Genomic DNA, 27,466 nt, shown 5'->3' with positions numbered 1-27,466 from the left:
TTTTTTTCAATCAACTATTTTTGTAAAAACAGCGAATAACCATTATCGGTTACTGTAAATATTTATTGAGTAATTACACGTAGAAAAATATTGACATCTACAGTAGGGTTCTGTATGTAATGAATAAAAAAGTAAGGTTATGACCACTTCAATTATCGACTATTTGATTTATAAATTTTTGAATAATCGACATTCAGTAGCACGTTTCTGTATTTCTCGCATCGGAAAACTTCTAACATGAAGTGTGAAACAAAAAATTCCATCGTTTCCCGATGTGCGAGAAAAAAGTGTTTCTGTATTTGAATGCGAAAACAGACAACACAGATTCTCTTCTTACTGGAATATTTCCAGTAATTAAGTGTCAAATGCAAGACAAACGTCAACGAAGGAAAGAAATTATAATAAAACGAAAACAGTGCAAGGCTAAAAAATTTAAAATGCCAAAATATAACAATTGTGTTTTATTGATTGTCATCATTTGAATATAAAACAAAAAGTATAGTGTGGCGCTTATAACTGCTGAATTTAAAAAAATAATTTTGAAACACATTTTTGTGTACTTACATGTGTATATATAATTATTTTATTCAAACTCTGTACTACTTACATTTTCGGCTGATTTGGGTTCCATATTTATACATACGAAGTTAAAAATATCTAGGTATATTATTTAAAATTTAGTTTTTCTCACACCAATTTCAAATGTGACTTGTTCTGACAGTTCTTTTTCGCAAAATATTGTTACAGAAACACTTTTTCTCACATCCTTCCAATAATTGCTGGAAAATTATTTAAATGACAGATAATTCTCGCAAAGACATATTTTGTTTCATTTTACACTGTTTTTGTTGCAATTCAATCGTTTCATGCGGAAAGTTTTTCGATTCGAGAAATACAGAAACGGGCTACAGATTTTGCTTATTTACCCTATATCTCCACGTAGCAATTTTTATTGCTAAGCACAAGCAATAACGTCGGCAGAACAACAGCAGAGTTGCTGATTGCTTTAGGAGGAGAAAACGTTCGTCACAAATACAAAATTTTCAACGCGAGAAGTTCTATGGAAAACGGTGATGTATTTTGCTTATATTTTGCATTGAATGATTTTTTTCACTAATTTCTTTGTTTTTTTACTTTTGGTACTTAAATATATATAAATTAATCGCACCGAATCATAGAAAGAAGAAATTTCACATTAATGGCAACTGAACTGACAGCTTATTGCTTACACTATATCTCCACGTAGCAATTTTTATTGATAAGCACAAGCAATAACGTCGGCAGAACAACAGCAGAGCGATTGCTGATTGCTTTAGGTGGAGAAAACGTTCGTCACAAATACAAAATTTTCAACACGAGAAGTTCTATGAAAAACTGAGGTGTATTTTGCTTATATTTTGTGTTGAATGATATTTTTCACTAATTACTTTGTTTTTTTATTTTTGGTACTTAAATAAATTAAATATGTATGAATTTTTCGCACCGAATCATAGAAAGAAAAATTTTACATTAATGACAACTGAACTGACAGCTTATTGCTTAGCAATAATTGCTCAGGCAATTAGTAGAGCAATCATTGCGCAATAGATTGCTACATATGGCAATTTGCCGTCTACACTCGCAAATTTCACGCAATCAAATTTGACATTTGTACCAATAAATATTGCTACGTGGAGACATGGGATTATGAAGGGTCGTCTTTATGACATTTATGTTTTTGCGCACATAACAAATGGCAGAATTACAAACACAAATTAGTTCAAGTTCTTCTGTGTGGGCGAAAAGTGTCGATGTGTTAATAATTGTCATTGTTTTTTTTTTAAATGACGATCTTCTGTATGAAAAAGACATTTGATGGCAGACATTGTTGTGTATCATGCCGTAGAAACCAATGCCGCCGCTACATGTTCAACATACATATATTGATGGCTATCCAGTATCGCGATATTTATTGAACGTGTAGCAGTGCCTATAGGAAAACGCTCGCAACAGAATTACATTTTTTCATATGCTTTTTTACTCAATATTTATCATGAAACATAAACAAAAATTCCAAATTTAGGCATAAATCAAGATTATCGAAACAGCTTGTTTTTTAATAATTTTTTTGGTGTTTATAGCTCTCATAATTATAAGCTCAAACATGTTAATATTTTTGGCTGCTCTCTCTTAAGGTAGGATCACACAATTGCCGCAATGCACCAATTATTGGTCTATTTTATACGTCAATCGTGTGATTTCACAACTTATTGGCTCATATGTCAAACCACAACAATATTGTGCTTATTTGGCCCAATCAAATGCAACCCTGGTACGGCAATCATGTGAATGCTTGAAAGGCAAAGTCACAGATTATTACAGATAAGAGACCATTGACAGCTGTCAAAAAAGTAATTTCGAACCGTATGGTTTTGTTTACATTTTTTAACATTTTTTTCAATTCCGCCATTAAGGCAGACCTTAGAGCGAGAGAAAAATAAAATGTAGTAAAAAATCGATGAGTGTGTGAGACGAGATATAGAAAGATACATTTATATGTTTGTCCCTCTTTTAAATCTACCGTGGTTTATTATACATTTTCTTTTGTTAACTTTTCGTAATTTTTTTTTGTTTGCCTCCGCCATGTTGCTAAAAACAGCTGATTCGGGTCTATGTTAGTCTATGGGCAAAGTGCACCAATAAAAAAGTTAAAAATACACCAATATTTATTGTGTTCTAGTGCGGCAATCAAAGAAGACAATTATCGCCAATATTCATTTCTGTAAATTAAATATTCTTTTTCCGAGCCACTCCCTGACCCACATACATCTTTTAAAATTTCTTTATTAATTTTTTTATACGTTTTTAGTTAACAAATAATTTTTTCACAAATAGATTTTTTTTTACATTTATGTAAACAAAATTTAACATCTAGCACAGCAGCTGTTTCTCTGAGTTGCCGTAAACTAGAACAATCGTGTGACTGGAATGCGACAATTATTGCCACTAAATCGCATTGCGCCAATTTACGACAATCAAATTTATATAAAACTTGTTGACCTTCCCGGCTTCGCCCGGTGGCATTTACTAATGTTAGTTCTTCAAGTTTCTCCAACCCACATACACCTGCCTTTATTTGCAAATAAAATATCTAAATTTGTACTGCATACTTTATGGAGCTTTTTTATTACAGTTGACTGACCTGAAATTTTTTTTTCCGAGTTTTACACCGAATTTTTGAATTTTTTTATTTACAAACTATCTTCTGAAAATTTCGAATCGAATAAAAATACATGGATCCTACCTTTAGTTTAAGAGTTATAGGCATTTAAAGTCAATATATAAAAGTAAATTTCACATATATTTGGAAAATAATCTGATCATTATGGGTATAATTGAATAGTGCTTCAAAATACCTTTAATATAATATGAAACTATTTATTAACATTGTGAACCAAAAATTTTGGATTTTTATGACAGTACTTCAGAAAATTTTGATATACTGAAAAAGTGATTTTAGGGATGCCGGTGATCGATAAACCCCAGAGTTTAGTCCCTTCGCAATACGAAAAATATGAATATTAACAGACAAAAATTATAAAAATATAAACTGTTGTGGGGATCTTGATTTGTTCCATAATATAATTTTTCATTCAAACAAGTAAATTATTTATTTTTAAAATTGTACTTTAAAGCAAATATCGAATTTATATAACTCTAAAATTTAAAGTGTGTGCAGATAATTTCGACATTATAAAGGAACATTATTTCCAACTTTATGTTTATGTTCAAGAGTTATTTCTTATTTATTTGATTATTTTTATTTATTTCTTGATTTTTCTGCTTAATTTATTTTTTTAACATTATTATTTTTGTTCTGTTTTGCCTTTGCGAATTAAAACAAGTAAGAGTGCTATATTCGGCTGTGCCGAATCTTATATACCCTTCACCAAATTATACTTCAAAATTTTAAATATTTTTAGGTAAACAAAATTTAATTTTTTTTACAGTTGTTTTTTTTAACTTTTTGTAAAAAATTTTTTTTCGTTTATTTTAAATTTTTTTTTTTTTTAAATTTAAATTTTTTTTTTGTTTTTTCAATTTTTTTTTGTGAAAAAAAAATTCGGGTTAAAAAATTTTTTTTTTCGATTGTTATTTTAAATTTTCGGGTTAAAATTTTTTTTTTCCGATTTTGACCCATTGTAGGTCCATCTTACTATGGTCTTATATACGTCGTTGCAAATGTCTTTGAAATATCTATCATTAGATATCCATATTGTCCATATTAATTTCTTAGTAATCCAGATATAGGTCAAAAATCGAGGTTGGCTTGGTTTTTTCCTCATATCTCAGACAGACGGACAGACAGACATACGGACATGGCTTAATCGACTCCGCTATCTATAAGGATCCAGAATATATATACTTTATAGGGTCGGAAATGAAAAATGTAGAAATTACAAACGGAATGACAAACTTATATATACCCTTCTCACGAAGGTGAAGGGTATAAAAATAATTTTAAAAGAGAAAAAATTACAAGTTTGATATGTTGATCATTATTTCTTCAAAGAAAGTTTCAACAGTTATTATGTTTCTATCGTCCATACGTGAACATATGATGTTGACAGTTGAGTTCATAATTATTTCTAAGTTTATTTCCTGTGGGCACCCTATGCTAGTAATTCAGTGTAAAGATTGTGCTTTATTTACTAGATAGATTTGCGCCACAAAGTATAATTTGAACGAAATTAAACGAATAATAAAGGACGATGGTACACATTTTGGAGAACAAATATCCTTGTCGTAGTAGTTTTATTCGACATCTTTTTGAATTAATATCAAATAGAGAAGAATGTTTTCCACCAGCAATTTTTGTTTACGGGCATGCTGGAACAGGAAAAACTGCAATTGTTAAAGACTTCTTACGGATTGTCAAAAAAGATCAACAATTTCGTGGCGTACACGTTAATTGTGTTGAGTGTTATTCAACAAAAATTCTTTTAGAGAATACTCTGGAAGAATTAATTTCCTATAGTGATAATCCCAATTTAAGTTGCGATACTCTGAAAGAATTTGTAGAACACTTGAGAAACAATAGCAGCAATGACCAAAACAGCTATGTTATTGTACTAGATAATGCAGATCGCTTACGTGATATGGATGGAAATATTATGCCGTCGCTACTACGGCTGCAGGAGATGACCGGACTTAACATATGCGTAGTCCTCATATCCCAAATACCATTTGAGAAATACCACTCTAAAACTGGTTTAACCGAAGTTATAACACTCCATTGTCCGCAGTATTCGAAGGCGGAAACGTTAAAAATTTTAAGTACACAATTCGAAATGGCTCGTCAAATGCTCAAAAGCCATATAAAGGCACAACATATGAGTAATTCTGATTGTCAATATAATAAGGAACTGGCACAAGTGGATATTGTCAACGAAATAACTCCAGAATTCTTTAATAATTATCTGAACATATTTTTAAGTGTTTTTTATAAGGCCTGCCGCGATGTTCCTGAACTTAAAATTACGGCTTGTAACTGCTTCCTTACTTACATGGAGCCAGTATTGAATAAATCTATAGATATTACTGATGTTTCCAAATTATGGCGTAATATAGCTGCACCGTTACGTGCTGCATTATCTCAGGTCTATATGCGTTACGATAAATCGGAGAAACATGTATGTATGAGTAACATTGAGATTCTGAATTACACAATCAGTAAATACAAATCGGTGTTAAGATTCAATATCCCTCAGATCACTAAACTACATGTTATTACAAAATTTTTCAATAAGTATTTCGTTATTGAATTAAAATTCAGCACATATGTATAGGAACAAATCAAGATCCTAGTACCACTTTATATTTTCATTATTTTTTTTCTGTTCGGCCGGGCTTAAAACTGTCGTGTAATGGACACCGGCTTCGCTAAAATCACTTTTTCTGTATATCAAATTTTCCTGAAGTACTGTCATATAAATTGAAAAAGGCATTTTTGGTTCATAATGTTAATAAACAGTACCATAATATATATCATATAAAAGTTATTTTGAAGCACTATTCAATAATACCCATACTGATCAGATCATTTTGTAAATATGATCAGATCATTTTGTAAATTTACTATATATAATAGTAAACATAACATTTACTTTAAATTCCTATAACTCCTAAACTAATAGAGAGCAACTAAAAATTTTAACGTTTTTGTGCTTAGTTATACGAGAGCTATCAATACCAAAATTATTAATATGCTAGCAGTTTCGACGATCTTGATTTATACCTCTATATGTATACATTTTATAAACTCAACAAAAGAGTAAATATGGGTTAGATATACAAATAAGTATTACACAGTACAACACATGATTTTGGGACTCAATTCTGACAATTGCACGTGAAAGTATCCCCAAAAATAAGAACTTCTGCATCATTAGTTTTGTCAAGTTGGCTGCCGTAATAATTTAATGGCCATACGAATTTTTTTTCCTCAAGGTGGATTTTTATCACTTTTTCTATATTTTAGCACGGTTATATCTCGTTTACCGTACGGAATTTCTCTTTTGTGGCTGAAGCAAAGTTGTAGATATTGAATAAAAGAAAAAAAGTACGGAACATACCTACCCGATAAAGGTGCATCCAGTGCCTTAAAAATCGCAAAAATCGCGAATTTTTTTTTACCAATTTTTCACCTTTTTTGCTCAATAACCATGAAATTAGGTCGTGTGATTTGTGTCTATATGAAAGTTATTTATCATGAATTTTGTATGTATACCATAATTTTTTACAGATTTATGCACTTTAAAGTGATTTTCGGAAGCGTGTCTTATATGGGAGCTATGACTAATTAGGGACCGAAAATTTGGTACATATAATTTGTTCGGCCCAAGGACGAAGCCGGCTGAAATCGGTTCATTATTTCACCTAGTCCCCATACAAATCTCATCCCGAAATTGGACTTTATTGGTCATAATTTTTTTTTTTTTTCATAATATATTTATTGTATCTTCATTATTTAATGAACTAACAATAAGTGGTTCAAATCTTATATCTAATATTATTATTTAATTAGTCCAGCCAGTGCCAGACGAAAAAATGTTGTGTTCATGGTTGTTTTGGTTAAATTGGCATCCTTCATAATCGAGTGTGGCCACGGTTATCTAATATGTTGCGGGCCAGCGGGTTTGGGTGAACTTCAAGTTTTTTTTTTAATATTTTTGTACATTTTTCGAGATTTCAGTTTTTACAATGGGCACGTTTAGATTTTTGTGTATATTCTCGTTTTTTATATACCAGGGGGCAACTGTGATCATTCTTAGAAACTTGTTTTGGCGTCTTTGGATCTTTTCTACATTTGACGCTGAGGCCGTGCCCCATAATTGTATGCCATAACACCATATCGGTTTTATGATCATGTTATAAAGTAGAAGTTTACAATCTAAACTAAGCGTGGAGTTTCTACCAATAAGCCAATTAATTTGAATTGATTTCAATTTCATTTGAGTCAACTTTGCATCTATATGACTTTTCCATGTAAGGCGACGATCGAGATGTATTCCGAGGTATTTCACTTCCGATTGTTGAATTATTGTTTGGTTATTGATATGAATAGGGGGGCATGATTCTCTACGCAATGTAAATGTAATGTGTGTACATTTTTGCTCGTTGACTTTAATTTTCCATTGTTTTAACCAGTTTTCTAATTCAAATATGTGGTTTTGTAAGTAACGAGAAGCTTCTTGAGGGTTTTCATGAATGCTTAGAATAATGTTTAATTTATATATGTATCTACACAAATTTCGCTCCAAATAAGTTTTATATATACAAAATTCATGTCAAAAAATTTTATTATGATCGGTCCATAATTATCCAAAAAGCAATGAACTGAAAAATGTTGTACTGTGTTAAATAAACAAAATTGGTGTAAATATTGGATAGATAATAACACTAGTTTACAAGATTTTTGCTCATGAATTGAAACATATGGGGATTTGTGTATTTAGGTGTTCTAACTTCGGAAAAAATATCGTCAAAAATGTACATTAAATTAAGACAAAGAAATTAAAAGTAAAGTGTTTTAGTCCTATTTTTATAATTATTTTAATTTTTCTCCCTCACGACACTCCAACAGTAGTCTCTTAGCATATTCTAATCCCAAAAACCTTGATAATTCCTCTCGAAAAACTTCAAATCTTGATGGAAACGCTCTCCATGTTCGTCACTCATGTGTCCGACGTTTTCCGGGAAAAAATTCACATGAGAATGTAAAAAGTGAATTTTGAGCGTTATATTTTCAACCATCAGTTCTAAATTATGTAATAAATTCGCAACAATATCTCTGTAATTTTGACTTTTCTTATTCCCCAAAAATTCTTGAACAACAAGTTTAAAATAATTCCATGCTGCATTTTCAACATCGGTTAATAGACACTCAAATTTGATATCACCCAAAATTTTTCTTATTTGAAGACCCACAAATATTCCTTCTTTTAATTTAGCCTCAGAAAGACTCGGGACGCTGCATAAATATTGAAATGCTGGCTTTGTCTTATCTAAAGCTTTTACGAAATTTGTTAATGTAAATAAGGATTTTCCAGTGTTTGTGTTATAGGAAAACCTCCATTTGACTGAATAATTTTTCCGCAAATAAAATAAAAATGGTCTGGGTTTATTTTACACTTTCTAGAAGACATTTTAAAATAGTTTTTACTTTAGAGTTTTGTATTTAATAGCGATTTATTAGCGTTTATCTACAGACAAGACGTACTTTTAAACAGTATTTATTTTTTTCAAGTATCTAGTAGCTTCGCCAGAGTGTTGAGTACCCAGAAATGATGTAAATACTTAATTACCACAATTCGGTATACTACAGTATGCATTAGTAGTACTCAGGGCAGGTGAAAAATAAAAACCCATATATCTCAAAATTTTGACGTATAGGTGGGGAACAAAAAATGGTCAATTAACTAGCGTCCCTAGCTCTTCTCAAAAATATAAGTTTCATTCCATGAGCAAACAAAAATGTTTGATTTGTAAACTAGTGTAATCAGTTAAACAAAAATTAAATCACATAAATATGTGGACTAGGCAATAAATATTCCAACCAGCCACTTTGGAGGAGGGGAGTTTTTTGCGACTAGTTTATTTATGCAAAATTACCATAACAAAGAGCGAAGGATGAAACAAGCAATATATATTACATTGTTCGTCACAGGTCGGATGACGAGGTATTTGTTAGTTCAGACTTCCAGATGCCAGAACCACAGAGCACAATTAAGACCTCGCATCTCTTCAATATTGTTACCAGTCATCAAATATTTTTATAATGCACGCAGTTTATTTAATGGAAATTTTGTCAGTTAACATTTCGAGAGTTTCGGTATGTGATCATTATTTACTTTCCCTAAAACTTTGCTACCGTTTGGCACACACCCAACATGGGTTGGTACCTTTTAATTTGTAATTTTGTTACTAACACATATTTAGAGTTAGGTTGTTGTTGAAGAGTTAGGTAGTTTTTACTATCACATATGGGCAAGTCCCGGAAATAGTCTACCAAAAAAAAAATTTTAATTAATTAAACTTGAAATTTTATATTGTAATATTAGACTAGATATGTATATTATATTAGACTAGATATGTATAATTTTCTTCCGTAATAATCTTCTCCTTGAAAATACGAACAACTGACAAAATTTTTTACAGAAATCCGTTCTCATTTTATGAATTACTAGCTGAACCCGGTCCGCGTTGCTGGCCCTTATAAAACATCTGTTTTATATTGCATCTCGATTTTAATATACAGTTTCGGACAAAGTCGGTGATTCAATGAATTCAAAAATTCAGTAGGATAATCGACGGCTTGTTCTTCGTTCATTACTGTGTCAATCTATTTGTATTTTTTTGTTTTGCTAGGCTGTTTCAATTGTATTTGCTTATTGATCTTGTTAACATCATTATTTGTTGGTGCCAAAATTGCATGTTCCCACAGACAATCCGAATTGTTGTAGTTCGTTGTAAGACTTGGGAATACTTTGTTGACAACGTCTTGAATATTCATTTGCATTTGGCAGAAGTCCGGAAATGAAATCTAATTTGTGGAGGGATCAAGCCGATGTCATTTGAAAGCATGTGTTGTACTTTTGGATATTTTGAAGGAAGTGTTTGGAAATAGGATTCGCGCCGGAAATGTAACTTAGTAGCAGCTCAGACGGCTCAATAACTGGTGGCAGAATAACTTTACCGTTCGAAAATTAAAAGTGATATGCGGAGAGTTATTCAAAATATTATTTTTGTAATAGATTTCATATGGAAATTTTTTAATCATGCACCAAATTTGCAAGAGTAAACAAAATTGTTTATCATCGATTGATAATATAAAAGAATGGAATGTATACCTTTTTTCGCTTACACCAAATCATTAATTTTTAGAATGATGTTAAGCAACAAAATGAAAATTGTCATTGTTTGAACGTTGGAAATAAAAAAAAGTATTTATGTATATGACTTTACAGTGTTACCTTTTCTGAAGATTCCGTGAAAATTTTATTAAAATCGGTCCAGCAATTTCTGAGTCCATATGGAGCAAACTTCACACATCTGTTTTTATATATAATAGCATTAACGGTATAATGTAAAAATTAGATTTTTACACACCTCTCCGCCCACAGACCGAATATCAAAAATCTGACTTTACAGTGTTACCCGCTGGGTTATTCTGAAGATTCCCTGAAAATTTCATCAAAATCGGTCCAGAAGTTTTTTATATATATAGATGGTATTAGCAGTATAATGTAAAAATTTGATAATGCCACGCCCCTCCGCCCACAGACCGAAAATCAAAAATCTGACTACAGTGTTACCCACCAGGCTATTCTGAAGATTCCCTGAAAATTTCATCAAAATCGGTGGAGCCGTTTTTGAGTTCATTCGGAACATACATACTCACATACATACCCACATACAAACATCCATTTTTATATATATAGACTATACATACATTTTTTACACTGTTTTAATATATGGAGCATTTCATGTCAAGTGAACCAACTTTTGAAATCGATGTCTTCCGATCGGGATGAAATCCAAGGTTAGTTTTGTTGGATAGTAACTCAGACACAATTTTTCATCAAGATCGGTCGCGAACTCTATGTGTTAGAGGGGGTCAAAATTTGAAATTTTGGCCAAGCAGGTGTTTTTTCTTATACATGTAACTTATTACCTATTGTTCTTAGCAAAATGTGTCCCAAATAGTTTAGCTAGCTCTTTCTTCAATCTTTCGAAAAAAAATAAAAAAATTTTAATATTTTTTTCCGAAATCAAAAACATTTTTGACTTTTTTTCTTAAAATAAAGCTCCTTTTTTTCTTAAAATAAAGCATAGATATTTTCCTTGAAGACCTATTTGGTCGCTTAGTGATGCGAGTTCGATATCTATCAAAATAAATATTTTATAACTCAAGACATACAATTTTTTACTTTTTTTTTTTGCAAAATCAAACTTTTTTCAAAATCGACACTTTTTTTAAAAAAAAATTTTTGCTCAAAAGAAAACTTAGGTCTATTTCTTTAAGATATTTTTGGTCCCTAAGTGGGATGCGAGTGGGATATCTATCAAAATAAATATTTTGTAACTCAAGAGATACAATTTTTAAATCCTACTAAGCGACCAAATAGGACTTAAAAGAAAACAACTAAGCATTCTTTTGAGCAAAAAAAAATTTTAAAAAAGGGCCCATAATGTAAAAAAATTCGATTTTGCAAAAAAAAAATTGAAATTTTTTTTGCAAAAACAAAAACTTTTTTTTTTCAAAATCGACCCTATTTTAAATTTTTTTTAGCTCAAACAAAAGCTGAAATATTTTCCTTGAAGAACCTTTTGGTCGCTTAGTGGGATGGGAGTGGGATATCTATCAAAATAAATATTTTGTAACTCAAGACATAAAATTTTTGATATTTTTTGTGGAAAATCAACTTTTTTTTTCAAAATCGGCCCTTTTTTTAAAAAAAAATTTTTTGCTCAAAAGAAAACTTAGGTCAAAAACGTTTTTGATTTCGGAAAAAATATATTAAAAATTTTTTATTTTTAAAAGGCTTTAAAATATGAACAGCTTAGTTCACTAAGTTCATATTTTAGAGTACCCTATGGAAGTAGAAAGTGTTCATATATTGTGGTGTTCATACTGCACTGTATATATATTCCTTTAAATTTCGGTCCTAAAATACAAGCAATTAAAGACGGCTATGCGACGAGACAAAAATAGAAGTTTTTTTTTTAAAAGCAAAACTTCGAATTGTGTATTACCAATTATTTGAATTGTGGTTACATAATTTTATTTAGTAAAGATATCCATAGAAAATTAACATATTTTAATTAATTTCAGAATTTAACAGTTGTTCCAGATGTCAATTATTCAGACCAAACTATTCGGAAAATGGCCCAGTCTCTGGAGTTACCATTTTATGGAAAATATTTATTAATTGCCGCCTTCTTAGCTAGCCACAACTCGGCCAAAGAAGATAAACGTCTATTTGTGAAGCATCATGGCAAACGACGAAAACGTTTGCAAACTGTGAACGCTAAAGCAAAGGTAACACTACATGCATACATATAGGTACATACAGTGGTGGCCACCAATTTAAGACAAATACTTGAATTTTTTTCATCAACTGAATTTTAAGTGCGATAGCGCCAAAATAAAAGGACATCTAAGGGTATAAAATTTATTATTAATGTTTCTAGTTTCTGAAAAATGTTTGGAAAAATCGGTAAAACATATATGGACAAAGATATGTGGAAATACGTTGACCCACCTCAGCGAACATCCGCTGTTAATAACATGATATGACCGAAACTAATGGAACTAAAAATACGAAATTTGGTCCGAATATTTTATAATAATAAAATTATAATGATATAAATGTGAGAAAATATGTTTATTTAAAAAAAAAAATTTTTGGTCAAGTTGTAGAAAAATTTTATGTGTTCATGGTGAATATGTATGAATTGACACAGTCGAATAAAACACACTTGTGTGTTAAAACAGTCCTCATGCATACATATTTGTGGAAATATTTGAAAAAATAATTGACAATTACATGGAATTTAGCAAACAATTTTTGTCTTAAATTCCTGGCCACCACTGTATGTATGTAAGTACGTTTAATAATAGCCCTATTTATATAAATATCGAAGCCTCCATACTAATCTATGCTAAGCAGAGCTGTAAATGAATCATTCTTTTTTGATTTTAATTCATTATGAATTAGCTAAATTTTGAATTAATTCATTTTACAACAATGAAATTGGAATGAAATTTTAATCAATTCAAAAGAATTAGGCAGAAATGAATTTTAATTGATTTTGTTGCAATTCGTTTCCAATTCATTTGAATTGAATTAGGAAAAATAACACTGTGGACGAAATTTACACTTTTCTGTCAATGAAATTCAGTGGTGCTAACCGTTTTTTAGGTTAGCTCGTATTTTCGAGATATACCGTTATTTCGAAAATGGAGGAGGTTGCATAACATATACAGTAGTCCAATAAAGTCTACATACAGGAATTCAAATTAAAGTTAATGAAATATATTTGTTAAAAAAATAAATTCACACTAAAAAAAATTAAAACATCACTTAAGTCGGGTTTAGCAACATTTCCTATCACGTCCAAAATTTCACCTTTATTAGACTTTTTGATTCTGAGTCAAATAACGAAATTTTTGTTGGGTTTTTTGGGATTTAATGTTCAAAATATTATGAAACTTGATAGCCCCGCCCACCCAAAAATAAATTTTTCGTTATTTTACTCAGAATCAATAGCTCTAATAACGGTGAACTTTTGGGCGTTATTTGAATTTTTTTTTGCTAAAATCGACAATAAGACATGTATTATTATATATCTCATAAAAAAAACTTAAAAAACCGCTTTAAATTAAAGTAACATAATAATTTTTCCTGTATGTAGACCAGCGAAATTCATTTTCCAATTTTTTATGCCTTTTTAAAAAACAAAAAATTCGAAATTTTCCTAAAAAATTATTTTTTTTTGACAAAAAAATTTATATTTCTAAAACAACTGTGCAGATTAAAATAAGTTGTTGACTTACTTAAATGTAATTTTATTGCGGAATTTCGTTTTTATAGTATATTCAATAAGCTTAACAGTTATTGAGTTACGCGAATATATGTTATGCAACCTCCTCCATTTTCGAAATAACGGTATATCTCGAAAAAAACGGTTGGCACCACTGAATTCAGCGTACCCGAATTAGTTTAATCCACCGTGTGCCCCGCTTGACAGTTTTTTTTTACGAGCACTGTGTAATTAGCAATTCAAATGAATGAAATCAAAAATGAGTTGCACTCAATCAAATTCAAGAGCAGATCTCTAGGGGGAATGAAAAATTTCTCCTACCAAAATAAAAATACTCAGTACAAAAATTTAAAAGCCGAGCTTGATCAAAGAAAACATGGTGTTTGGAGTTTGTTTCTTCAAGAAAAACTGATTTTTATATTGAAATACGCTGAACGACAAAACACATTTAATATTCAAGAAGCAATTAATAATTTTTGAAATTTTGTGACCCACGACCACCCAACGACAAACTTTTTGCTAATATTTATGTAATATTTATTTCAAAAAAATAAAACTATCTTCCACAAATAATCAAAAATCAGGAAAAATAACAATGTATGTAATGCTTGCTGTATTTTCAATAACAAATTAGTTGAATAACAAAACGACAGTGATGCTTACTGTACTTACAAAATCAATTCAAATGAGTTGGAAATGAATTGCTAATTCTTTTTACTAATTCATTTGAATTAATTCAGAATCAATTAAATTCATATGAATTGGAAATGAATTGCAATTCATTTGAATTAGAAACGAATTCTACAAATTCATTTGAATTGGAAACGAATTGCAATTCATTTTTACCAAATTCATTTGAATTGACTCAAATTTCATTCAATAAATTTTTTTGTGTGAAAGATTCGCGAATTAATTCAAAAATTAATGATTCATTTACAGCTCTAATGCTTATTCAACTTAGCACGTTTAACTTGAATACTGTTACAATTTAATTCTGATTAGCATAGACTTGAATCGTTTATTCATTGTCTACTTAACAAGGACAGTATTCTATTTTTCGTGTATGTATATATAGTTATCATGTTATTCCACGGATTAAAAAAAGTATTTTCTGCTTCTTAGTGTACATACAATGCTTTCGTTCGGAAAAAGTAATCAGCAAAAGCGGAGCGCGTATTTGTGTAATTTAACTATTAAAATGTTAAAATTACACAATATAAAGTTAAAATGATAATTTATTCAGTTTTAGTACTTACATAAAGTAGAATCAATAAATTTGATTTACTCTCTTTTATTTACATCGACACGTAAATACTGTTAAAGTACAATTTTTGCACATGTTTGTCAAATAACTATAACAATTATTCGTTGCGTTGATAGGTTTGCCATTCTTGGCGACTTTTTTGATCAACCTCAGCTACCTACGCCCAAACTGAACACAACACTTAGTGATCCAAAATACCTTGTAATATCATCGAAGGATAATCAATTAGTAAAATTAAGCCCATTCATTATACACAGAGGATTAAACGCAATTTCAACACTAATAGGTTCCATTAGTCAACTTAGAGATGGTAATCTTTTGATTTTGGTCCGTAACCAAGTCATTGCAAACAAATTCTTGAAGGCAAAACCATTACTGAATTTATGTGAGATCAACGTCCAACTTCATGAAACTTTGAACTTTGTTAAAGGAGTTGTATATGCACCTTGTTTAAAGGACGTACCAGATGACGAAATTGTTACTGAGCTTAAATCTCAGGGAGTTGTTTCTGTATATAAATTCACCACCAAAAATTAAGATGGTATCATCCAATGTAATGGTAATATGATTCTAACATTTAATTTGTATAATTTACCGAAGGTTATCGATGTAGCTTGGTATAAGGTTAAAGTTAAGACTTATTTTCCTAACCCAATGCGTTGTCGCAACTGCCAACTTCTGGGACATACCAAGAATAAATGTTCTAATCAAGCCTCTTGTGACAAATATAACCTCCCACCTCATGATCCGTCTGACTGCACTCGTCTTCAATGTGCCAATTGTCGTGATGAGCACATTTTCGGATAATAACTGCCCTCGTTTCATTCAACAAAAGGAAATTATTAAGATTAAGACATTGGAGAAATGCTCCTTTGGCGCCGCTAAGAGAAAATATGAAATTTATTTGAAAACACAAACTCAGACTAATCTTTAACAAACCTTCACCGAAATTTTTGAATAAGACAAAAAAGTCTCAACAAAAACGAAATGCATCATCTCCAAAGATGGATAAAACTACCGAGAAACTTTCCCGACGAGACTTATATAGTTCTTCAAATGAAATGGACACATGTGCATCAACTTCATCACTGAAATTTAGAAAATCTAAGACAACAGACAATAATAAATCTACAAAACCTTCTAAATCATCAAAATCTACAAATAATTCTACCTCAAAACAACAAACAAAAACTACAGAACCTACTAAAGCGAATACAGAAACTCAAAATGTTGACATTGATAATGAGAATTTCTGTGATTCATCTTCCCCCCTTGGAAAGATAACTCAGGATCTTATCAATAAGGATCAATACTTTTTACCATCATCCGAAAGGATGGATAACTCTAATTTATAGCATCGTGCTCTGCAACATCTAACCTAAGTAAATTAAATTTTACTTTTTTGTTATGACGTCATCATGGCTGATTTTCGTATATTGCAGTGGAACATGAAAGGTTTCATTAACATAATAATATAAATAATATAAATGAATATTAATAATGAATGATTAATATAAATGAATTACAGCTTTTAATTAAGGAGCACAACCCATCACTACTTATTCATTCAAGAAACACATTGTCCATATAATTTTAACCCTATTCCACCTAAAGGATATTCTGCCTATTTCTTCAATTCATCCAGTAACATCTCATCTAAACAAGGCGTTGGAATAATGATAAAAAACAATATACCTCATAGAATTGTTCATGTAAACTCAACTCTGCAGTCGCTGATAATTGAAATACAACTGGATACAACATTTACTATAATTTCAATATATATACCACCATGTCAACCATTCTCCAAGCAGGAACTCACTGATTTATCTATTACAACACCTAAGCTAGTTATTGGCGATTTTAATGCCTGGAATGTAGCTTGGGGCTCTTTAAGCAATAACTATAGGGGAAACACGTTGGAAAATGCAATGATTTCTTCCGATTTATACATTTTGAATGATGGTCGACCTACCCACTTTTCCACTCATGGTACGTTTACACATATTGATGTTTCCTTATGCTCTCAAAGTTTATTATCTACAACATCATGGAACATATTGGACGAGATGTATAACAGTGATCATTTCCCTATTGTTATAAAAGTTCGTTTAAAAAATGATAACAGAAGATTTACTCAACACGATATCTGTTAAATCGTAGAATAACCATTGAGGAGCCTCTTAAAAGAAATCGTCCTGTCCAATGTGGCAATTGTCAAGAGTTTGGACATACTAAAAATTATTGTACCTTGCGAACAGTGTGTGTGGCATGCGGAGACCTTCATTCTTCATCACAATGTGATATCCTAAAGAATGGTCTCAGAAGAAAATGTGGTAACTGTGGTGGCGATCATTCAGCCAACTACCGCGGGTGCCCAGTTTATAAGGAGTTATTGAACAGATTGAGAGAGAGGCAAAAGCTAATAAGAGGGAAAACATCTGAAGTACCAGCCTACAAATTTGAAAACACCTATCCACCAGTCAATTCTGAGGTTCCGCTATTGAACAAGCAAGCAGCCTCAATAAAATTAAATTCACAATCCATTCAAATTGATCAGCCTAAGAATGTAGCAGGTTCTTATGCCAATGTTTTGAGAACGGGTTATCAGCAGCCTGGTGTTCCCCAAAATACGGGAGGGTTGGAAGCACTTATGCAAGCGCTTACCCAGAATATTACCTCTCTTAATCAAAATATGACAAATTTTATGTCATCCATGCAAAACACAATACAAGAGCTTTTAAGAGCGCAGAACCAAATGATACAAATCCTCTTAACAAAAAAATGAGTTATTTGAGACTATGTTTCTGGAATGCAAACGGTTTAAACCAACACAAATCAGAGATATCCCACTTCATGCAGAATAAAAACATCGACGTGCTATTGGTTTCGGAAACTCATCTTACCAATAGGTATAACTTTTATATTTCGGGTTATACATTCTACTGTACAAATCATCCTGATGGTAAGGCACATGGCGGCACTGGTATTTTAATTAGAAATCGTTTAAAACATTATCCCCTAGATGAATTCTCAAAAGACTATATGCAGGCAACATCCATTCATTTGGAAAGCTTTGCTGGAGATTTAAATATAAGCGCGATCTATTGCCCACCACGCTTTTCAATGACCAAGGAGAAGTTTGAAGAATTCTTTAGCACGCTAGGAGGTCGCTTTCTGGCATGTGGCGACTATAATGCCAAACACACTTACTGGGGCTCTCGACTAATGAATCCCAGAGGTAGACAGCTTTATAAAGCATTAGTTGATCGCAACAATGGCCTGGATATTGTGTCCCCTGGACAACCAACATACTGGCCTGCTGATCCTAAAAAAATTCCTGATCTCATAGACTTTGCCATAACAAAAAATATTAATCGAAATTCAATATCTACAGAAATGTCATATGATTTATCTTCTGATCATTCCCCAATTATAGTTTCTTATTACGGGAGGACTAACATTTCAAAATTTCATACTGAAACATATTACTTTAAAACAAATTGGCTTAAATATAAGAAATATATAAGCAGTCATATCCACACAGATCTTTGTATTCAGTGTGAGGAAGATGTAGATAAAAGCGTCAATGACTTTACGTCATTAATTGTATCGGCTCTAAATCATTCAAAGAGTCAAATATTTCCTAAAACTGATATGCACATTTCCAACTCAGATATTGAACGACTTCTTTTAGAAAAGAGAAAACTCAGAAGAGAATGGCAACAAAGTAGATCACCTGCTGCAAAGCAGAGGCTGTCTGCTGCTAGTAAAAATCTGAAAAAAGCCCTTCAATTAGAGGAGGATCGCAGAAATAGAAATTACATTCAAAGTTTAACAAATACCAAACACACAAATTTTTCCCTTTGGAAGGCAACGAAAAATATCAAGCCACCGGTAGAGGGGCAAAGCCCTTTAAGGAAAGCTGACGGCACCTGGGTTCGCAGCACGGAGGAAAAGGCTAAAATATTTGCCGATCACTTAAGTACAGTCTTTCAACCAAACTCGCCAACTACTGTTTTTGAACTTGTAGAGCCACCTGTGTCAACATTATCTAATGATGACATATTAGATATAAGCCCAGAAGACATTAACGAAGTAATCAAGGATAATATAATATTAAAAAAATCACCTGGAAATGATTCTGTTACACCTACTATGATTAAAAACCTACCGAGTGTGGCAATAATTGTGCTGTCTACAATATTTAATGCGATCTTTAAACATGGAGTTTTTCCGACTATCTTATCTATCGGACCGTATATTTACAGTTAAGTACAATGATTACGTGACAAGAGAATATAGGATTGGAGCAGGAGTACCACAAGGAAGTGTTCTTGGACCTACCCTCTATTTGATTTACACCTCTGATTTGCCTACGAGCGATGAATTGACTATTTCTACATTTGCTGATGACACCGCAATTATTAGCTCGCATGAAAACCCATATATAGCATCTAGTGTACTAGATGGCTACTTAAGATGTGTTGAAACATGGTTAAACAAATGGAGAATACGTGTAAATGAGTTAAAAAGCAAACATGTTACGTTCACACTGAGGAGGGGATGCTGTCCACCTGTCACACTTAACAATGTTAATATACCTCAGTCCGATTATGTTACATACCTTGGTATTCACTTAGATAGAAGACTTACATGGCGCCGTCATATAGAAACCAAGAGACTTCACATGAAGTTAAAAGCATCTAGCCTTCACTGGTTAATAAGTGACCAATCAAAGTTAAGCCTGGACTATAAAGTCACCCTGTATAAAATCATTTTAAAACCAATTTGGACATATGGAATCCAATTGTGGGGAACGGCCAGTAATTCCAGTATTGAGCTTATACAGAGGGCCCAGTCGAAAATTCTTAGGACCATGACGGGTGCACCATGGTACATAAGAAATGAAAACATCCACAGGGACTTGGAAGTGCCACTAGTGAAGGATGAGTTTAAGAAAGTCCGCGATAAATATATACTGAAACTGCAATCACACCCAAATCCGCTTGCTCGGCTTCTCGCACAGAGCCAAACCAGATCAAGGCTTTGTAGAGGAGATCTACCACCCCGCTAAGATGTGGTCCATCCATCAAACAATGCTCTCTTTAGAGAGCAATTAGTTTTAATTTTAGTTATAAGATTTAATCACTTATTGTTAGGCCTAATGATATAGGCAGATTCAATAAATAAATAAAAAGTTAAAAAAAAAAAAAAAAAAAAAGAAGATTTAATTTTAATCGTAAATTTTTTATGAAGTTAGCTGATTGGACAAGATACTCTAACATGGTTAACTCCGAGATGGAAAAGAGACCCCAATCAATGAATATCAATAGAGAAGCTTCGTCGATTACAAAAGCAATTCCACAATCAATTCCACAATCATCTCTAAAAAAGAAAACGAATGTTCCATGGTGGACTAAGGAACTTTCTAAATTGCGTGAGGCGAAAATAATTTCATGGCAGAATTTTAGAAAATCTCCCACAACTTCCAATTTGATATTGTACAAAAAGAACAACACAATATTTCGTAAGGAATTGAGAATACTGAAGAAAAGTAGCTATGAGCATTTTACGAATAGCATCAATCGAGATTCATCAGTTGGCGAAATTTGGAGCAAGATTAATAGACTATCGAACAATAATGTGAATAAACAAATAATAGCTATTAAATCAGATGACCGCATCATTACTGAAGCTGATTCCTTTGCTAACGTATGGTCAAATTACTCTTATGATAGCAATTTTTCTGAGGAATACAATCGTCTGAAGGTTGACTCTATTGGCATAGTACCCAACGAAACGTTGAATTTTAACACTAGACAAATGGAGAATGATATAACCCTTTCGGAACTTTTTTATTGCTTAAATAAGGTTAGTGGTTTAACTCCTGGTTACGACAGGATATCATATGATATGATTAAACAGACAAGTCTTAACACAAAACAGAGATTACTTTCACTTTATAATGATATACTATATAGGAATATAATTCCATTCGAGTACAGTAGTGCCAATTCCTAAGACCAACGTCAACTCTTTTGATATTAAGGCACACCGTCCTATTTCCTTACTGTCTTGTCTTAACAAAGTACTAGAGACAATTATTGCTAATCGTTTGTCATGGTTTACCGAAAAAGAATGTCTTATTGCGAAAAATCAAGTGGCATTTAAATCTGGTAGAAGTTGTACAGATGCTCTCCTACACATAGATTTGTTTATTACAAAAGCCCTTTCATCACACAACCACGTTTCTATCCTCTCAATTGATTTTGAGAAAGCTTTTGATAGGGTTGGTGCTCATGTTATTTTAGATGTTTTGAACAAATGGAAAGTTGGTCCCAAGATTTTTAATTATGTTAAATCATATCTGACAAATCGCAAATTTCGAGTTAGAATGAATAATACATATTCTACATCCTATGATTTATACTATGGAATTCCGCAAGGTTCACCTTTGTCAGTTATCCTGTTTTCTATCGCATTCAATGAAATCAGTATAATAATTGATAAACACAAATACATCAATTGAGGAACGTAGATATGAGGCTAAATTGAAATTATTGCTAAAAAATAATATTTCCAAACAACTCTGTAATTGATGTTGACGTTCAAGACAATTTATTGCAAAAAGATTATATCGTATACCATCAGCAATAGGTGAATCTATTCGCCTTGCAAATTCTTTGAACATATATATACCCAGAAAACCTATTAAATGTGAATGTCCTCCTTGGTTTTTTGATAATAAATTGTGTGATATTTCCTTGTCCGAATTTAATAAGCAAGATTACTCAGACGATATTTTTATCCAACACTATCTGGAAAAAGAAGTAGCTTTAAGTGAAGATGGTTGGAATTTTTATTTCACTGATGGTTCAAGGATGGATAATGGAACTTCATCTTATGCAATAGTTGATAAAAACGGTACTGTCCTTCTTATGAAGATTCTTCCTGAATACGCCTCTATATTTACTGCGGAAGTAGCTGCTATAATTAATGCCATTTCCATTGCACTACAGGATGGACGGAAAACTGTAATTTGCACAGATAGCTTGTCAGTCGTTAACGCAATACGTAGCCCCCTATCACGCAATTGGAACACTGTTAATCACATCCTGACAATCTGAAGATATTATGGGTACCAGGTCATAAGAACATCTTAGGTAATACTAATGCTGACAAAGCCGCCAAATTTGCTAATAGTGCCCCGATTTTAATGGAACATCAAACTGAAAAGGCGGATATAAGAAGACTTATTAAAAACGTTGTATGGAAAAGAAAACTGTCTGAATGGGCTGATTATTACCATCCTCATTATAAAGAGTTGAATTTAAAGTGCAACCAACCGAAATATCCTACGAAAATTCCCAAACAGCAAATCAGAATTTTTCACGCTTACGCTTAGGCCATACATATGTAACACACAACTTTCTTTTCAACCGGGAATCATCTTCAATCTGTCCCAAATGTGGTTTGGATCTCTCTGTCGATCACATTCTTTTACAGTGCAGTTATTTTCAAGATATCAGAAATGACATTTTTGGATCTTCCAACCCCAGAGAGTTACTGAAAACACCGCTGTTTGACAACATATTGAAGATAAATGAATTTATAACCAGAACTGGATTTATTATTTAATTTTATTATGTTCCGAATTAATTTATTTTTATTTCTAATTAGATTTATTGTATTTTAAATGATAGTTTGCTTTTCCATTTTTTTACCCTTTCCGAACACGCTGGTTCTCTTCGCGGAGGCAGCAGCACAGACATGCATACAATACACGTTTTTTATGTTGCTGTGTTTGCGCTTGAATTTGCGGATTTGCTAGTATGAAAAATGCGTAGTTGATGATTACTTTTTTTTTTATTTTATAATGAACATTTTTATTATAGCGAGTAATTTTAGTTTTATGAAATGATACACTTATATGGGACATTTCACGTCAAGTGAACCAACTTTTGAAATCGATGTCTTCCGATCGCGATGAAATTTGCACCAATGTTAGTTCTATTGGATAGTAATTCGGACACCATTTTTCAACAAGATCGGTCAAGAACTCTCTGAGTTATAGGAGGTCAAAATTTGACATTTTGGCCAAACAGGCGTTTTTTTTTATCCATATAACTTATTACCTATTGTTCTTAGCAAAATGTGTCCCAAATAGTTTAGATAGCTATTTATGCAATCTTTCGAAAAAAAAAAATTAAAAAAATTTAATAAAATATTTTTGATTTTTTTTTTAAATCAAAAATATTTTTGACTTTTTTTTTTCAAAATGGGCCCTTTTTATTTTTTTTTTATTTTTTTGAAGAAAGCTTAGGTCTTTTCCTAAGCGACCTATATGGTCGCTTAGTGGGATGCGAGTGGGATATCTATCAAAAAAAATATTTTGTAACTCAAGATTTAAAATTTTTGAATTTTTTTGCAAAATCTAAAACTTTGTTGACTTTTTTTAAAAAAATGGACCCATTTTTTAATTTTTTTTTTGCTCAGAAGAAAGCTTATGTGTTTTCCTTTAACACCCTTTTTGTCGCTTAGTGGGATGCGAGTGGGATATCTATAAAAAAAATGTTTTGTAACTCAAGACATACAATTTTTTACTTTTTTTTGAAAAATCAAAAACCTTTTGACTTTTTTTTTTCCAAAATGGACTCTTTTTTTATTAATTTTTTTTTCTCAAAAGAAAGCTTAGGTCTTTTCCTTTAAAACCTTTTTGGTCGCTTAGTGGGATGCGAGTGGGATATCTATCAAAATAAATGTTTTGTAACTCAAGACAAAGGTTTTTAAATTTGCACTATTTTAATTTTTTTCATATTTGTGTGTAAACCTTAAAAATTAAACTTACGCAGAGAAACTAGACACATTAGCCTTTCCGATGGTATGTAACATACCCAACTAAAATTTCATAGCCTCGATACTGTAATACCCATAATATGTTAACCTCAGGAATAAAAATCACTTTTTTTCTATGGAAATGTTGAATAATTTAATTTTGATGTTTATTTGTAATAATAATTAATTTAATATATAATAATAATAATAATAATAATAATAATAATAAAAAGATGAATAATTTAGTAAAATTTAATCTTAATCACAATAGATCTGTCTGTCTGTCTGTCTGTCTGTCTGTTGAAATCAATTTTCTGAAGGCCCCAGATATCTCCGGGATCCAAATCTTCAACAATTCTGTCAGACATACTTTCGAGAATTTTGCTATTTAAAATCAGCAAAATCCGTACATAAATAACGGAGATATGAGCAAAAATCCGAGACAACCTCTGAAAATTTCATCAAAAAACACAATGTATTGCATGCTTTGACAAAAAAACAACAAAACGTATGCTTGGGTGTGCAAGCTTTGTGTATTTGTTTTTTTTTTGTTTTTTGTTTCTTTTGGCGTTGTTGTTGTTTTTTATACAACTAAACGTTTGTTTGGTTGTGTGTTGGTTTTTTTGACAAAAAAGCAACAAAACGTATGTTTTTGGATGTGCATGCTTTGCGTATTTTGTTTTTTTTTGTTTTTTGTTTCTTTTGGCGTTGTTGTTGTTTTTTATACAACTAAACGTTTGTTTGGTTGTGTGTTGGTTTTTTGACAAAAAAGCAACAAAACGTATGTTTTTGGATGTGCATGCTTTGCGTATTTTGTTTTTTTTTGTGTTTTGTTTCTTTTGGCGTTGTTGTTGTTTTTTATACAACTAAACGTTTGTTTGGTTGTGTGTTGGTTTTTTTGACAAAAAATCAACAAATCGTATGTTTGAATGTGCATGCTTTGCGTATTTTGTTTCTTTTGGCGTTGTTGTTGTTTTTTATACAATTAAACGTATGTTTGGATGTGTGTTGGTTTCATTGCCTTGCGTATTTTGTTTTTTCTTTTGGTGTTTTGTTTCGTTTGGCGTTGTTGTTGTTTTTTGTGTTCTTGATAAATTTAGGATGCTGTACGCTGAAAGTGGGCAATGTACATACATATATACTAATTATAAAAAATAATAATGCATCCACAACAAAGGTGAAGGGTATATAAGATTCGGCATAGCCGAATATAGCACTCTTACTTGTTTTTATGATAATCAATTTTTGACTACCTTAGGAGCTGATAGTCTTAGTAGCAAATGCTCTATAATATGTATTAGATTTATAATTTGAAATTATAATCTAATAAAGAATAATAATAACAAGTAGTTGGTGACAAAGTTTAAATACCGTTAACGGTTTACTCGTTGAAAATAGTTTTCCAACAATGGTGTAAACTAAAGTAGTAAACCAATAGGATTTACAGCAAAAAAATACCGAAAATAATAGATTTGTACTTAAACATTGCCACCTTGCAACACATAAGAGTGTTGTGATTAAATAATAACTAATTTGATCCATTAAGGATTCTTGTTGAAATAAATTCGACGTTTGAGCCATTAAGGACTCCTGTTGCTTTATTAAATTTTGAGCCATTAAGTTTGGCTGTCATTTCAGTACATATGTAGCTGTTTTGATAACATAAATCTAAAACAGAACGTAATATAACTTTAGATTTTTACAAACATAGCTTGACTTGCAAAGTCGGCGAATATGAAACTGCCTGACGTATTGGGACCTATATGGAGTAAAGAGATGTGATTTTTTTCCCAATATTTGCAGGAGGCAAGACTCTTGCAATTTTGAATTGTATGTCCGTTTGACAAACAGCAAGAACAAAGTCTATGAAACGCTACAGTGCGTACCTTGCGTTCCATACTCATATCTCTGAATTTGTAGCAAAATCGAAGAGGGTGGTTCTTATTACAAATGGGACATTTGTGATTTATTCGATTGTTCAAAGAACCTTGACCGGTCGAATTCGAACCCGAAGCTTCCACCTGTTCAATAGTAGGATGGTTTGGCGTTGGAACTATACGTCCATTTTCTAGTAAAAAGAAAGGTTAGTAAAAGAAAATTGATATAAAAGTGATAAGTGAATTAAGTATACAAAACAACAAGTTTGGTTATTGGTAAATAAACGACACCATTTGATGTGCGAACATCCGCGGCGCGAACGTGACCATCAGTACCAGTATAAACATTCACAACAATGCCTAACTTCCACGCAGTTGCCGGTAATTGCTCATTTCTGATTACGACTAGATCATTTATAGCAATATCTTTTTGTGGATCTTGCCACTTATATCCTTTATGCAAATTCACTAAATATTCTTCTTTCCATCTTTTACAAAATTGATGAATGAATGCCTTATGTTTACGATAACGATTTCTGTTCAAATTATCTTCCTCGGAAAGAGTGACCGTTGTTGAAAAAACATTAATAGACTTTTTTCCAGAGTTCAGAAAATACACACACTGAATAAAAATCTCGTACATAAATGTAAACAAACACAGCTCAAAGCAACCAATACATCCTTTTATTTTCACATCATTTATGTGTGACTCCAAATTTTGTACGATACCGAACACAATCATGAATGTGTTTTGCTTTAATATTTGGTTGCGTACACGAACATGAGCAGTACACGTACTGTTCGATCGGAACACACATTAACCACAGAAATGTTCGTGTACGTGTGCGATAAACAGTACATGTACCGAACCACACAAATTCGTGTACGGAAAAAAAAGCATTTTTTTTTAGGTGCTTTTGCTAATTTCAAGCAGCAATACAAGCACGACAACAATTGTTTCATCCAAATTTATTTAAAAAAAAAAATAAAAATAGTTCATTAGCAGTTATACGGTATAAATTAATAAAACGAAAATAGTTAAGCTTAAAAAGTACATGTACAATCCTGTGTATTGTACATGTACTTTTTTTCGCACACCTACACGAACATTTGTGTAGTTAAAGTGTGTTCCGATCGAACAGTACGTGTACTGCTCATGTTCGTGTACGCAACCAAATATTAAAGCAAAACACACTCATGATTGTGTTCGGTATTGTACTAAATTTAGAGACACACATAAATGATGTGAAAATAAAAAGATGTGTTGGTTGCTTTTGAACAGTACATTGTGTGTATGATGTGTGTACTTTCTGAACCCTGCTTTTTTTCGCGAAACATCAATAGGTCCCATCAGAACCCAACAGTTCAGAGCCATTAAATTTCCAGTTATATTTTTCTG

The 27,466-nt window shown here is 31.7% G+C and overlaps 1 protein-coding gene across 1 annotated transcript in view; it reads left to right on the top strand.

The window, feature by feature from the left end:
* The first annotated feature begins 4,724 nt into the window (after positions 1–4,724).
* Positions 4,725–27,466, top strand: part of Orc5 (origin recognition complex subunit 5) — a 38,910-nt gene continuing 16,168 nt past the window's right edge. The window contains exons 1-2 of the mRNA XM_065501118.1: positions 4,725–5,672; positions 12,377–12,583. Of these exons, the coding sequence (XP_065357190.1) occupies positions 4,752–5,672; positions 12,377–12,583 (1,128 nt within the window). The 5' untranslated portion in view covers positions 4,725–4,751. The remainder of the gene's footprint in view (positions 5,673–12,376; positions 12,584–27,466) is intronic.

Source organism: Calliphora vicina, chromosome 2, assembly GCF_958450345.1.
Source record: "Calliphora vicina chromosome 2, idCalVici1.1, whole genome shotgun sequence".
Lineage (NCBI taxonomy): Eukaryota > Metazoa > Arthropoda > Insecta > Diptera > Calliphoridae > Calliphora > Calliphora vicina.
This window is presented reverse-complemented; position numbering and strand designations above follow the sequence as displayed.